The sequence below is a fragment of the Dromiciops gliroides genome, chromosome 3, assembly GCF_019393635.1.
Source record: "Dromiciops gliroides isolate mDroGli1 chromosome 3, mDroGli1.pri, whole genome shotgun sequence".
Taxonomy (NCBI): Eukaryota; Metazoa; Chordata; class Mammalia; order Microbiotheria; family Microbiotheriidae; genus Dromiciops; species Dromiciops gliroides.
Window position 1 is genome coordinate 281,634,117 of NC_057863.1, and position 14,232 is coordinate 281,648,348.

General features: G+C 39.7%; 1 protein-coding gene across 6 annotated transcripts in view; it reads left to right on the forward strand.

The window, feature by feature from the left end:
• Window positions 1–713: 713 nt before the first annotated feature.
• The window catches only part of RPGR (retinitis pigmentosa GTPase regulator), an 88,899-nt gene continuing 75,380 nt past the window's right edge, over window positions 714–14,232 (forward strand). For 4 of the 6 annotated variants that reach the window (XM_043991842.1, XM_043991845.1, XM_043991846.1 and 1 more), the window contains exons 1-4: window positions 714–988; window positions 10,432–10,557; window positions 11,006–11,098; window positions 12,614–12,676. In XM_043991842.1, coding sequence (XP_043847777.1) covers window positions 874–988; window positions 10,432–10,557; window positions 11,006–11,098; window positions 12,614–12,676 — 397 coding nt within the window. In that variant the 5' untranslated portion in view covers window positions 714–873. The remainder of the gene's footprint in view (window positions 989–10,431; window positions 10,558–11,005; window positions 11,099–12,613; window positions 12,677–14,232) is intronic. The other 2 variants (XM_043991843.1, XM_043991844.1) reach the window with 1 other exon arrangement.

Here is a 14,232-nt window from a genome sequence, read left to right on the forward strand (position 1 = left end):
CTACTTGTGGTTGTATCCATTCCAATGATTGTGATAATTGATGTAAATTGGAGTCAGGCTATGTTTTGTTAATCCCTTGTTCATTTCAGTTCAACAAGCATGTATTAAGCACCTGTTGGATGCTGTATTGCCACAATGAGTTTGCATGTGGCCATAGAGTTCAAGGGCAGATTAGTGAATCACAACTCCCTCTGTAGAGGAAAAGGGATTTTTAATTGAATTCTCTAGGACAACCATCTATCAAGTACCTGCTAGATGCAAAGTGGGGATACAGAGACAAAAACTGAAACAGCCCCAGACCTCCATACTAGGGGAAGACAACATGTACACCGATAAATAAATCCAAAATATAGTGTGTCTCTAGTTGTGTGGCATCAGTAGACAATGATAGAAAAGGAAAAATCAGTTCAGTCTACAAGCATTTATTAATTGCTTACTATGTGCCTGACACTCTGCTAAACGCTGGCAGATGGTAAGGCTTTAATCATAAGATTGCATCCACTTTGAAATAGATTTTGCCCTTCCGTCCACTGTCTATGCCAATATAGTATAAGAATGCATTGGCATATATAGAAGCAGACAGAAGACGAGGGAAACAGACGCCAAGTGGTGCGCAGTGCGCATGTGTATCAGCAGGCCCATCAGAGTGCCGCAACACGGCTCAGGACTCCTCCGTGCCGGGAGGGGGCGCACGGCCCGGGCCCCGTCCCGGGTTAGGTCTCATCTCCTAATCCTCAGCACCCCGGGCCCTACTCTGCCCTCCTCCTTCCCCTCCCCCGTTCCGCAGCTTTCCGTTCGCTGCCTGCCCCGCCCCCGTTGCCCCTGGCGGCTCTTTGTTGACTTCCGGGAGCTGGGGCGCGCGCTCCCCCGCCGATGCCTGGAGCCGCGGCATGGGGTCCGTGGGGGCTGCCAAGGAGGAGGACGGGGCGCAGCCTTAGACCGGGCCGAGCCGCCCCCGACATGGGGGAGCCCGAGGAGCTGGTGCCCGGTGAGTGTCGCCGGGGGGCCGGGGCCGCCCCCAGTCCCGCAGCCTTCCCCTCCCCCCGGCTCTCCATTCTGCTCCGCGGAGGGCCCGGAGGTGACGGTTGGCGGGGGATGGACGCCGGGAGGAGGGTCCGGGGTCGGGGATGGGATAAAAGCCCCGAGGCTGGAGACGTGAGGGAGGCCCAAGGGGGCCAAGGTAATAAGCCCGAAGTGACCTCCATCCACAGGAAGGGTCTTTTGGGGAGCTCCTCCAGACTCATCCCTGGCAAGCATGAAATCCTTTTCGATCAGCCCAGAGAGGGTTAGGTGACTCGACCAGAGTCACACAGCTGCTTAGCTGCCCAGGGATGGCTCTTTACCTGCCTCCCTGCGGTCCTTATGGGATGAGGCCCTCAGGGTTTGGTCTCGAGGAGTAAGTCAGAGATTGTCTGGCTGTGCCTTTGTTTATTGGTAAGCATCAGTTCAACAAGCATCAATTCATCACCTGCTGAATGCAAAGTGAAGATACGGAGACAAAATACTGAAACAACCTCCGATCTCCATGAGTTTGCAGTCTACACTGATGAATAAATCCAAAACACAGATGAAAGAAATACTACCTAATTTTGGGAGTGGGAATTGGGGAGCAATAATAGCTGGGGCAATTATTTAGGAGATTCCTTATTAGGATCTTATCAAAAGCCCCACCAATTTTTTGGTGACTGTTATAAGTTGTGTTTTTGTTTTGTCTTTTTATATATACACACACATTTGTGTGTGTGTGTGTGTATATAAATATATAGGTGTATATATACATATATACCTATACACATACATGTATACATACATATATGTGTATAAATACACCCACACACATATATATTAGCAGTAATTGGGATTGGATGTTTTTTCTTTCTTTCTTTTCCTTCCCTACAATCTCATTCTTGCTACAAGTATTGTCAGGGCCAAACAAGTTTGAGAACTACTTGCTAAGAGGGTGCAGTATTCAATTCGTGGTATAATTGATTGTTTATTAATTGAATTATATCAGATGAAATCTTGAGGAAGGAGTGGTAATGGTAGTAAAGAGAGGGCTAAGAAGTAACTTGGGTGTCTACTTTTTTTTAATCACCTTATATAACATTTTTCCTTTTTAAAATGTGTTGATATCTTTTCCCTTCCCTACTCAGAGAGCTATCTCTTACATCAGAGAATAAAAAAGAAAGGCTGAGGTGAACCCACAACTTGGGTATCTGGTTCCAGGGGCAGATACTAGGTTGAGGATATGAGCCATGGAGATTAAGTTTATACTGGGAAATGAGTGAAACTAATCTGACAAGAGCCAAGACTATCAAGAACCTGAGATCTCCAACTATAGAAGTTATGTTTATTTTGGAAGTGATCTTGGAGATCTAGTCTAATCCCCTCAATTTACTGATAGAACTCTGAAGTCCAGAAGGGGAAGTAACATGATCAAGGCCATAAGGCCTTAGTCACTTTCTTTTATGCCACTCTGCCTGCTTAGATTTTGGAAGAGTAGTTGGGTTTGTAAATTGTCAAAATGGGAGTTTGTAAGTCTGGATTTCTCTCTTTAATACTCCCATAACAATTACAGACATCTCCTGTATCTTGAGTTTCCCATCTGTAAAGCCTACCTAATGGTTCTCATTGATCTTAAGACAATAGTAAATAAAACAATTTTTGGTAAGGAAATCATTGAAAAATAGAGTATTTCTTTGTAGTCACAGTAGAAATACGGGACAGCTAGGTGGCCAGAGTGCCCGTCCTGGAGTCAGGAAGACTCGTCTTTCTGAATTCAAATATGGCCTCACACAATTATTAGCTGGGCAAGTCACTTAACACTGTTTGCCTCAATTTCCTCATCTGTAAAATGAGCTGAAGAAGGAAGTGATAAATCACTCCAGTATCTTTGCCAAGAAAACCCCAAATGGGGTCATGAAGAGTCATGCATGACCGAAACAACTAAACAGCAACAGAAAGGAGTAAAAATTGAAACTGGAAATCTGTTTGAAATTCCTTTTCATTATTAAAAATTTCTTAACTTCATGAAATATTGTATTGCAATATTGTATTTTCTCCTCTGTCTTCAGATTGGTCTCTGTTTATTATCTTTGAAATGGACAAATCTTTGACTTCCTTAATCTCCTTTCCCTCCTGTTTTTATTCTTTATGTCCTTTGTATTGGTATCCCCTCAGCCTTGCTTATGATTAGAGGGTTCTAGTCTTTTTATTCTGCTTAATTTTGGGCTTAAATAATAATTCTCAATTTTATAGGTACTTAAAAATCAACTGAAGATTTAAAAATATTTAGGATAATATAAGTCCAGATAGTGAAGAGGATTAGGTGGAAAAAAACATATATAAACTGACTCTTTTATCATTTAGCCAACAAGTATTTATTAAGTGCTTACTTATTAAGTACTGTGGATAAAAAGAAAGATAAAACCAGTCCCTGCCCTTAAGAAGCTCACATTCTAATTGGGGCTGGGGAGACATGTGAAAAACTAGATAAGTACAGCACAGATTAGATAGAAGAAAGTCTCAGAGGGGAAGACACTAGAAGTTGGGGGGTAGTAGAAGAGGCCCCCTTGAAGGATAATTAGGATTTGAACTGTCAGTCAGTCATTAAGTATTTATTAATCGGACACTGTGTACTGCCAATACAAAGAAAGGCAAAAGACAGACCCTGTTTTCAGTGAACTCAGAAAACAAAAACACCTGTGTACAAATAAGATATATACAGGATAAATTGGAGATAAGAGATTAAGAAGTATCAGAAAAGGCTTCTCGTAGAAGATAAGATTTTAGCTTAGACTTCTTGAAGAAAACCCAGGAGGCCAGAAGAAGGAGGTTCAGAAGGATGGAATGTCTTGTGCAAGAAACAGCAAGGAGGCCAAAGTCATGTGAGTGAAGAGTACATGGTGGGGAGTAAGGCATAAGAAGATTGGAAGGAAGGCTAGGTTGTGAAAAGCTTTGCCTGTGGAGCAGAGAATATTATATTTAATACTAGAGGTAATAGGGAACTACTGGATTTTATTGATTGGGGGGTAACATGGTCAGACCTGTACCTTCGGAATATCACTTTGACAACTGAGTGGAGCATGGGTTGGGAGTGGAGGAGTGGGTAGAGACTCGTGGCAGGTGGACCAAACAGCAAGTTGTAATAATCAAGGCATGAGGAGATAAAGAACTGGGTAAGATCAGGTGCAAGTGTCAGAGGAGAGAAGGGGGCATATACAAGAACTGTTCTAAAGGTAAAATTGATAGGCATTGGCAATAGATTGGCTATGGTAGGTGAGAGACAGTGATGAGCCAAGGATGACATCTAGGTTGAGAGTCTGGGTGATGGGGAAGATAGTGTTACCCTTGACAATAATAAGGAAATTCAGACGGGAGGAGTTTTTGTTTTTGTTGGTGGAAAAAGATGAGTCCATTTTTGGACATGTTGAGTTTGATATCAAAGGGACATCCAGTTTGAGATGTCTAATCGACAGTTTCATACAAATCTGGAGGCTAGGGTAAGATAAGTAGATCTGAGAATCATCTTCTGCATAGAGATAATTGAATCTGAGGGAACTGATGCGACAACCAGGTGAAGTAGTATAGGAGGAGAAGGAAGAGGAACCAGAACAGACCCCTGGGAAACAGACACCCACCTTTAGTGGGCATGACAGTACATGAAGATATCCAGCAAAGGAGAGAGAAAAGAATCACGTGGGAGGAGAACTAGGAGAGATCAGTGTGACAAAAACCTAGAGAAATGAGAACATCAAGGAAAAGAGGGTGATCAATGTCAAAGGTTGAGAGGTCAAGAAGAATGAGGTTTGGGGACAAAATTAGATTTAGATCACTAGTAACTTTGGAGAGAGTAGTTGAATTCATTCAGTTGAATGATGAAGTTAGGTGCCAGCCTAACTAACTAAGAGAGTGAGAGGAGAGGGAGTGGAGGAATTAATTATAGATGGACTTCTTAAAGAACTTAGCTACAAAAAGGAGAAGACATCTTTGTCAGTAGCTAGTGCAGATTTACAGAACAAGTGAGGATTTTCTGAAGATGGGGGAGTTATGGGTATTTTTGTAGTTAGTAGGAAAGCAGCCAGTAGATAGGGAAAGAATGAAGATAAGTGAGAAGGTGAGGATGATAGAAGAGGCAGTCTGCTGAAGAAGATGGGGTAGAATGGGGTCACTTGCTCATGTGGAAGAGTTTGCCATGGTAAGAAGGGCCACCTCTTCATGTGAGACGGGGTAAAGGAGTAGGTAGTCACAGAAGGCATCTGGGTGACATGAGATAAGGAGGGGGAAAGAGAGAGTTTTTGGCAAATAACCTCACATTTTTTTTTTTTTTCAGCAAAATCTGAGGCAGGGTTTTTGGTGCTGAGAGTAGGGTGGGGAGAGGGAGGTATGGGAAGTTTGAGGAAGGATGTCAGAGTTTGGAAGAGCTGCTGTGATGAGTGGATAGTGAGCTAATTAGGAAGGTGTAAAAGGATTGCCTTGCTATGGTGACGTTCCAGTTAAGGTTGTGTCACAAAAAATTTATAATGGACCCAGTCAAAACAGTTTTGTGGTTTTCTCCAGCTTTGTTCAGTAGCATGTATGTAGGAGTGAGGGCAGTGGACGGTAGGAGCCATCCAAGGCTGAGGCTTGTCAAGGAGAGATGGTTGGTATCTTAAGGGGCAAGGGACTCAAAAGAAGAGGAAAATGTAGAGCTGAACTGGTTCACCAAAGTAGTGTAGCTAGTGCAAGGATGATATCTTGAGAAAGGTTAAGTCATTGGGGAAAAAAACAGTTTGGAATTGCAAGGCCTAGGGAAGGTCAGATGACAATAGATTGTTATAAATAAGGGAATTTCCGGGTTCATGAATATTGAAATGAAGCTTTTGTGGGTGATGGCAGGATCAAGAGTATGATCATATTTGTGTGTGGGTAAAGTGGCGTGGAGGAGTAGGTCCTGGGAAATGCAGTTAAGATGAGGATTCATAAGGTTGTGGTGTTTGAGGGAGCATCTCTATGTATGTTGAAGTCTCCTAGTATAAGCCAAGAGTTCAGGAGGAGAGAAAGACTGAAGACACTGCACTCATTGAGGAAAGAAGGAGAGTGTCCTAAAGGGTAGTTGACAACAACGACCAGAATTTTCATTGGGTGGTAGATAGGAATAGAGTGAACCTCTAAGGATGAGGGGTTTGTGAGGGATGGTGGTAGGGGGAAAACCCTAGAAGTGGTAATGGAGAGCAAGGAGTATTCCAACTCCTCTATCTCAGCCAGTCAGTCGGGGTACAGGAAAGTGCAGGCAGTGCTGGGAAGGGTGAACAGGAAGCCGGTGCACAGTGAGATGGAAGAAGTGGGAAAGGAAAAGTTACCTATGAAGCATTCCAGAGAATGCAGTGGAAGGCTTAGGGAGCTTTAGGGTGGGACATTGGAGGGAAGGGTTGTTTTATGACACACTGGTTGTTAACAATCAGAAGGTCAGTGGTTATGTTTATCAAGGAATCTTACGTGATCTTAACATATCCATGAAACTCCTTGTTGAAGAGAGCCTTTATGACTGTTTTGTTTAGCTGAGTCAAATGCTTTCTTATTAGTTGTGTAAAGAAAGATGTCATATGTTGTGCAGAAACCTTTGTGAAAGCTTGACTGTTTTCTTCTCATATTTTCATCAATGATGCTTTAAGGATGCACGAATCATTCTCATAAGGATTTTATAAAGATGAGAAAGGCCTGTTGGTTTTTGATGTTCTCTAGAATTCTTATCTTTGCGGGGGGGGGGGATTAATATCATCCATATTTTCCTCCATTTTCTTGTTCTCTTTACTCTCAGTGGTGCCCTTTAGTGCTGTCAAGGTAGTATAACTACCAGTACAGATTTCTTCAGCCTATGCTTGCTTTAGTCCAGTTTTTTTCCCCTCAACTTTACTGTCTTGAAAGCTTTTGTTAAAGTCCAAAATTATAGTTCTTCTATCACTGATGGTGAAAATAGATCATTATAGAAATGCTGACAAACTTGGTCCATTTTACTTCTATTTTGTTTCCTACTACCGGTATCATCCATGTATGCTTTTAGTTGATATGGATTATCTGATGCTCACATCAAAGCTTTCTCTAGATCTGTTTTTCCGTCCACTCTTGAGGATGACATCTGGTGCACGGTCCAAATGGAAACAGGATTCCCTCTAGAGGGTGTGTTCCTTGACATGCTCCATTAATGGATGATAATGTGCTCTTTTCATGAAACCTAGAGTATCACAGGGCTTCCAGTGAAAAGCGATTAGCTTTACAATCCATGCAAAAAAACCCCTAAGTGGATGGATAATGCCAATTGTCCCGATTGTAACGCAGCTGGATGGCCAATCCTTTGAGTCAGTACATCAGTACATATATTTGGTATGGGCATTACAGATGGACAGTGAGTTGGCCCCAGAAAATGAAGGAAAGCATAGGGAGATTACATTTGGGAAATTATGTAATACTTTTATCTACTTTAGTCTTGTCTTTGGTGCAGAGATGCATCTTTTCAACACATATATTCTCCCTGCAATGCTATATAGCCAAAGATCTCAGAACATTATAATTTCTGAGTAATTAAATTTTATGTGACTCAGAGCAATGGACATATTCATGGTGGGTTCAGGCAGAATATAGTATGTTTCAGTATTGAGACTCTGGATAGGAAATACAGTAAGGGATATCATTGAAGAAATAAATGTACAGTCAGGAAAGGAGGTAGGCTGGTCAAGTGACCAAGGGGAAACCATGCAGCAGTTCTACTGTGAGAGTGCTCTACTTTAAGCCACAGAATGTAAACAGACAAACAAAAGCCACCCGAGGAAAGCTTCTAGTATTATTGGAAGGGCCATGGAAGAAAACAGAAAAATTGTATAGGATGAAGGAAGCATGATTGAGTTGTGAGCTATACCAATAGAGGGAATACTCACGGATTCCTTAAAACATTAACAAGCTGGAATATTTTAGAAGAAGCAAATTATTATTGTTGATAAATTATGTCTAGTATTGACATTTTCTTATAGCCCTTTTCTTTATGTTATATAGAATGTCAAAGTCTTGTGGAAGTTTGGGAAATGCTGGAATAGAAAACAGGCTACTGTTACCTTGTTCAGGCTTTTTTTTTTTTTTTTTTTTTTTTTTTTTTTGTGGTTATTGCTGTACTTTTCCTGAAATGTGTAATCACAATGTGATCACTGCAAGACAAGTGTTTTCCGTGCTGGCTAGAGCTATTAGAGCTATATATTCCTTTGCTTTTTATGTTCCTGACTTTCCTAGGTTCTCCATGTTAGGGTATGCACATATGTGAAATGTTGTCAGATGTTGATACCAGCTTTGGAAATTCTGTCATCTCTACTAATTAGAATGTGAAGAAAAGGCTTCCCTCTGCCAAAGGGCTTCTGTTCCATGATCAAATTCCCAGGATTGGGTTTTTTTTAGTACCATAGGAGAACTTCCTTGTTGTAAAATAAGAGGCAATGAATATTTTTAAAAATCTAGTAATAGCTATTAAGCTCCTTTTATATTCAGGGTCCTGTATATTTGCTAGGAGTGGAGGGTAGGAAGAGATATATAGATCATAAGATATAGGGGCAGCTAGGTGGCGCAATGGATAGAACACCGGCCCTGGATTCAGGGGGACCTGAGTTCAAATTCGGCCTCAGACACTTAACACTAGCTGTGTGACCCTGGGCAAGTCATTTAACCCAAATTGCCTCACAACCCTCCCACCCCCCCAAAAATTATAAGACATAGTCCTCATTCTTGAGTTCTACAATTTAGTTAAGGGGATCGGAACATATAAATAACAAAATATTTTAAAAGTTTGAAATAGTAATAGGAAGGATGTCATAGGGTAGCATGTGACTGCCAAATGAATGACACAGATTGTCATCGAAGATCAGAGAAGAGGGATGTCATTTCAGGCCCGGGAATTTAGGAGGTGAGATAGGGTGTGATTATAGTGAGGTCTTGGTTAGTGGGTATGAAGTCATAGCTCACAAGAGACCCTTACTCTGTTAGGAGGAAAGCAAACACACTGATCCATTAATGGGGATAAGTTCTAGGGCAGAGGTTCTTAATCTTTTTTGTGTGTCATGGAATCCTTTGATAGTGCAGTAAAACCTATGGACCTTTTTTCAGAGTGATGTTTTTAAAGGCATAAAATAAAAGACATAGGATTATAAATGAAGCCAATTATATTGAAATCATTGATAAAATAGTTCTCTCTCTCTCTCTCTCTGTTTATGCACACACTTGTTTTACACATATAAAACAAGTGCCGACACATCTATGTATGTGTATTTGTATATATAAGTTCAGGCCTTTCTATTCACAAATTTTACATTTATGGTAAATGGAGAAAAACAACGTACTGACGAAAGATTAGTTTCTGTGGGTTGCTGGCTCCCTTGCATTAGTATATTTCTTACATGCTCTCTAATTCAATAATAATGCAGTCTTAGACATTGTTGTAGTGCTGAAGACTATGGAGGTCGTACTGTTAAATGTTGACCTGGGGGGCAGCTAGGTGGTGCAGTGGATAGAGCACCAGCCCTGGATTCACAAGGACCTGAGTTCAAATCCGGCCTCAGACACTTAACACGTACTAGCTGTGTGATCTTGGGCAAGTCACTTAACCCCAATTGCCTCACCCCCCCCAAAAAAATGTTGATCTACTTAGATCACTCTGAGAGTATTATGTTGAGTGCTTGAAACCACATTTTAGGAACAACTTCAATAAACTGGAGAGAGTAACCTGAAGAGGGAACCAAGGTGGTGAAGGCATGAGAGAAGTTTATCCAACAGAAGAGAAGATTTGGTGTAGAGCCAAGTGCTTGGGGGGCAGTGGGGGTTTCCCATGAAAGATGGAATATCCTTGTTTTGTCTGGCTCCATGTGGTAGAATTAAGAGTAAGGAATGGAAGTTTCCAGCATTTAAACTTAATCTGGTTGTTAGGACAACCAGTTATAAGCTACTTCATGGGATAGTGGGATCTCTTGTGCTTGGAAGTCTTCAAGAAAGCAGGATTAAACACTTAGTACAAGGGGGCAGCTAGATGGCACAGTGGATAGAGCACCAGCACTGGATTCAGGAGGACCTGAGTTCAAATCCGGACTCAGACACTTGACCCTGGGCGAGTCACTTAACCCTCATTGCCCCACAAAAACAAAAACACTTAGTACAGAGGGGATTCCTATTTGGAGCTACATTGGAATAGATGGCCTCTGAGATGCCTTCCAACTTTGAAGTTCCCTGATTCTGTCAATATTAATAGATTTTAAAGCTAAATGTAACTTACTATTAGAAGAATGAAGATATAAATTATGCCAGAGAAGAAGAAGCTAGGTGAGATAAAGCCTAAGTGGATTATTGAAGTATTTTTATTTGTTTTGATTTTGATGGACAATGTAATAGAAATTCTAAATTAGAAATGATTTCTATTTAAAGATTCAGGTGCTGTTTTCACTTTTGGAAAAAGCAAGTTTGCAGAAAATATTCCCAGTAAGTTCTGGTTAAAAAATGATATACCTGCATATTTATCATGTGGAGATGAACATACTGCTCTTATAACAGGTCAGTAAAACCCTACATGGTGAAAATAAAATTTGAGAGACCTATTTTATTGTAGTTATGCAATTGTAACCTGCTGTTAGCATTGTGATATATAAAAACCTAGAAAGAATAAGGGGTGATTACTCATGTGACCAAAGGACTCACCGAAGATTTACTTTAATCGTTGACTTACTAAATTTAAAGTATGATTAATCTTACACTCAATTTTCTAAGAGTAGATCTGTTGGATTACTAAGCCCATCTCTATAACATTAAAAAAAGTGACTGTGGAGGAGTAGAGTTTCTGTTGTGCCCAATATAATTTAAGCATAAGTAGGTATACAAAATAGATTGATTAAAAGGGAAATATAGTGCTACTTTTCAAAGTATGACAAGTAGAGGTAGGTGATCTTGTCTAACCTTTTATGTTTAGGGTGATCGATTTTATTAATTTCCTCTTCTTTTGCAGGAAATAATAAACTTTACATGTTTGGCAGTAACAATTGGGGCCAGTTAGGATTAGGATCAAAGACAACAATCAACAAGCCAACCTGTGTAAAAGGTTTGTTTGCTTTTTTATTCTTTGCCCATTCAACAAGTAACTTACTAATAAACCAGTAAAGTCCTGTTAGAGTCACTACGTTAGACATTTACTTTTATTTTTGAAGTTCTATAAAATTAATTTTTAGTTTTGTTTGCAATATAATAAAAGTTTTAAGGCTAACTTGAAATTTTTTTCCCTTGATTTGAGATCTATGGGTTCATCAGTGTGGGGAACATGTTGTGAGGAAACTGTTGAGTACCTTGTGGCCTAGGAGAGTTGCTTGGTCAAAATCACATGGCTGAAATGGTCCTGAAGCCAAAATTGAGCCCTTGTTTTCCTGACTATCCACTATGCCATACTGCTTCTCATGATATTAACATTAATTAATATTTAGATTTTAATGTGTGTGACATTCAAGAAGTTATTGTATTCTAGTGCCTCAATTCAAGTTGACTTCGATGAAGCAGCTAGGTGGGACAGTGGATGATACTGGGACTGGAATCAGGAAGACTTGAGTTCAAATTCTGCACCAGATATTGACTAGCTATGTGACCCTGGGCAAGTCACTCTTGTCTGCTTCATTTAGGGCTAATAATATCACCTCCAAGGATTGTTGTGAAGATCAGATGAGATATTTGTAAAGTGCTTAGCACAGTGCCTGGCATGTAATGGATGCTATATAGATGCCACCGTTATTATTTATTATCATCATTATCATCATTCTGATGATCACAAGAGTTATACAAAGATTTTCCTCTTAGGTTTCACTGCTTTGCAAAATGACTTATTTTGTAGAACCCCTTTCATCTATTGCCTTCATCCATGTAGATCTGGAGCTCTTGCTTGCTAGATATTTGACATCAGATTCTATGCAGTTTCTTATACATAAGGCAACTTCCTGTTCTATATAGTATAAATTGATCTCACTTGTTGATCAGTCAATCAACAAGCATTTATTAAGCAGTTATTATGTGTCTGGCACTGTAATATATGGTCATGTATATTTAACTAAGAGACAGCTTAAGGACTAATAATGATTTGTTTCTGGGATATAAGGGCTAGAAACAACAATTTTTTTTTTATCAGTGGAAGTTTTAATTCCAAATTGTAATCTTAATGTGAATTGTTTTCATGTCAATCCAAATTGAATTTTATATATTACTCAAAAAAGTAAACCCTTGAGAATACATAGTCAGTAATAGACATTATCTTTGTCCTCATATCCCTTATAGTGTGATAAGGGAGAAAATAGGTCAACAGTAAGTTAAATTAAGTAGTTATATATTCTAAAAGAATTACAGCAATCTAATGACTAGACAAAAGGAAATTAGTATTTGAAGAAGACTAGATATCCAATGGAAGATAGTCAAGGAAAAAAACCAAATTACTTTGAAGGATAAGGACTTCAAATTGAGATTGAAAGGAGAATGAACTTATCTTCCCCTGTCTCCTGACCCAAATTAATGAGCCTGTAAGCAAAAATGAATTTTCTGTTGTCAGAAACAACCTGAATGTTTTCATCATTTTTTTTAGCTTTAAAACCCGAAAAAGTAAAATTTGCTGCATGTGGAAGGAACCATACCTTGGTGTACACAGGTACAGTAGTATATATATATATATATATTTTTTTTTTTTTTTGTGTGTGTGTGTGTGTGTGTGAGAGGCAATTGGGGTTAAGTGACTTGCCCAGGGTCACACAGCTAGTAAGTGTTAAGTGTTTGAGGGCAGATTTGAACTCAGGTCCTCCTGAATCCAGAACCAGTGCTCTATCCACTGTGCCACCTAGCTGCCTCTACAGTAGCATATATTACACATTATTTCTCAGCAAAATCTGAGGACTGAAATCTGTGTTTTTGTGGCTTTGTAAACTCCCATAAATAAGCATTATTTACTTCAGATACAATTTGACTGAACATTTATTCACCATTCATTCTGTACAAGTCACTGCTTAAAAGTTTCTAAGTGAAGATGTTTGGTAGATTGGCATTTAAAAGGATTTGAGAGATATAGTTTCTGGGTAATTTAATCATTTCATTAATAATGTCAGCATTTTAATAAAAGGATGTTCATTTGGCCATCTCTCTCTTAGACAAAAGACAATCATGGGGGGGTGGAGGCTCAGATCTTAAATGCCCATTGGAATTGGGGTGTTCCCGAGGGTGGCATTCAACTCTCATTGGTTAACAATTAATGAGATGATGAATATTACAATGAGGGACTGAACCCTGTTCAAATGAATTTTGATTATGTCATTTACTTGGGCAGTCTATTCAAAGAATTTATCCATACCTAAACCTGTAGAGCACAACAGCTTCCCCATCTGAGTGGAGTCTGAACAAGAAAGTTAGTATAATCTCTTTATCAGTGATGTCCTTCAAGAGACTGAGCTTTTAAAATCAGGTCTTTAGAAAAAGGGAGTAACTCTGTATCTTCCCAAATCATTGGTTATTAATAATCGTTTCTCTCAAGACTTAAATTGTCCTCCAGAAAAATTGGCAAAATGAATATTTATTGGCAGAATTTGAATAATTTCTAGGGTTATTATTTATAAAATATCCATTTGAAGAAATTCATTGAACTTCTTTTGTTAAGGGTTGACACCTTGCTGCATACACTAGGGCCAGTTGCTGCTGTCACACTTCCTTCTCCACTTGCTCATGAGAACTGCCTAGGAATTGGTGATCATCAAGCATAAGATCAACTGTCCCTGGCTCAGAAATCTAAGGTTGCCTTATACAGAAGAAATAGGATGGAATTGAAAGGGGAGTGAGATAGTATTGTATATTTAAAAGACATTCATATGAAGTAATGCAGGAACCGTTAGGGGAAAGAATAGGGGAAAGCAATTGTGTGAAGATCAGTGGAAGCAAAAATGGAAGCAACATTGTCATGAGAGGAGAGAACAGACTAGCTGGGCAGAAGAGGTGAGGACTTGGGGAAACAGATTTGTGATACAGTATTGATGAGGAACTTTTATCTATCCATTTGCTGGAGTTTTTTGAGAAAAACAGAGCTGCTAAATATTTTTGACTTGATATAGTGATTATTTCGTTCTTAAGAATGTGAAAGAACCGACCAGAGGAAATTCTATTCTAGATCTGAATTTTGCCAGCAAAGAGGAACTGGTTGCTGGAGCATAAATGATGGGAACC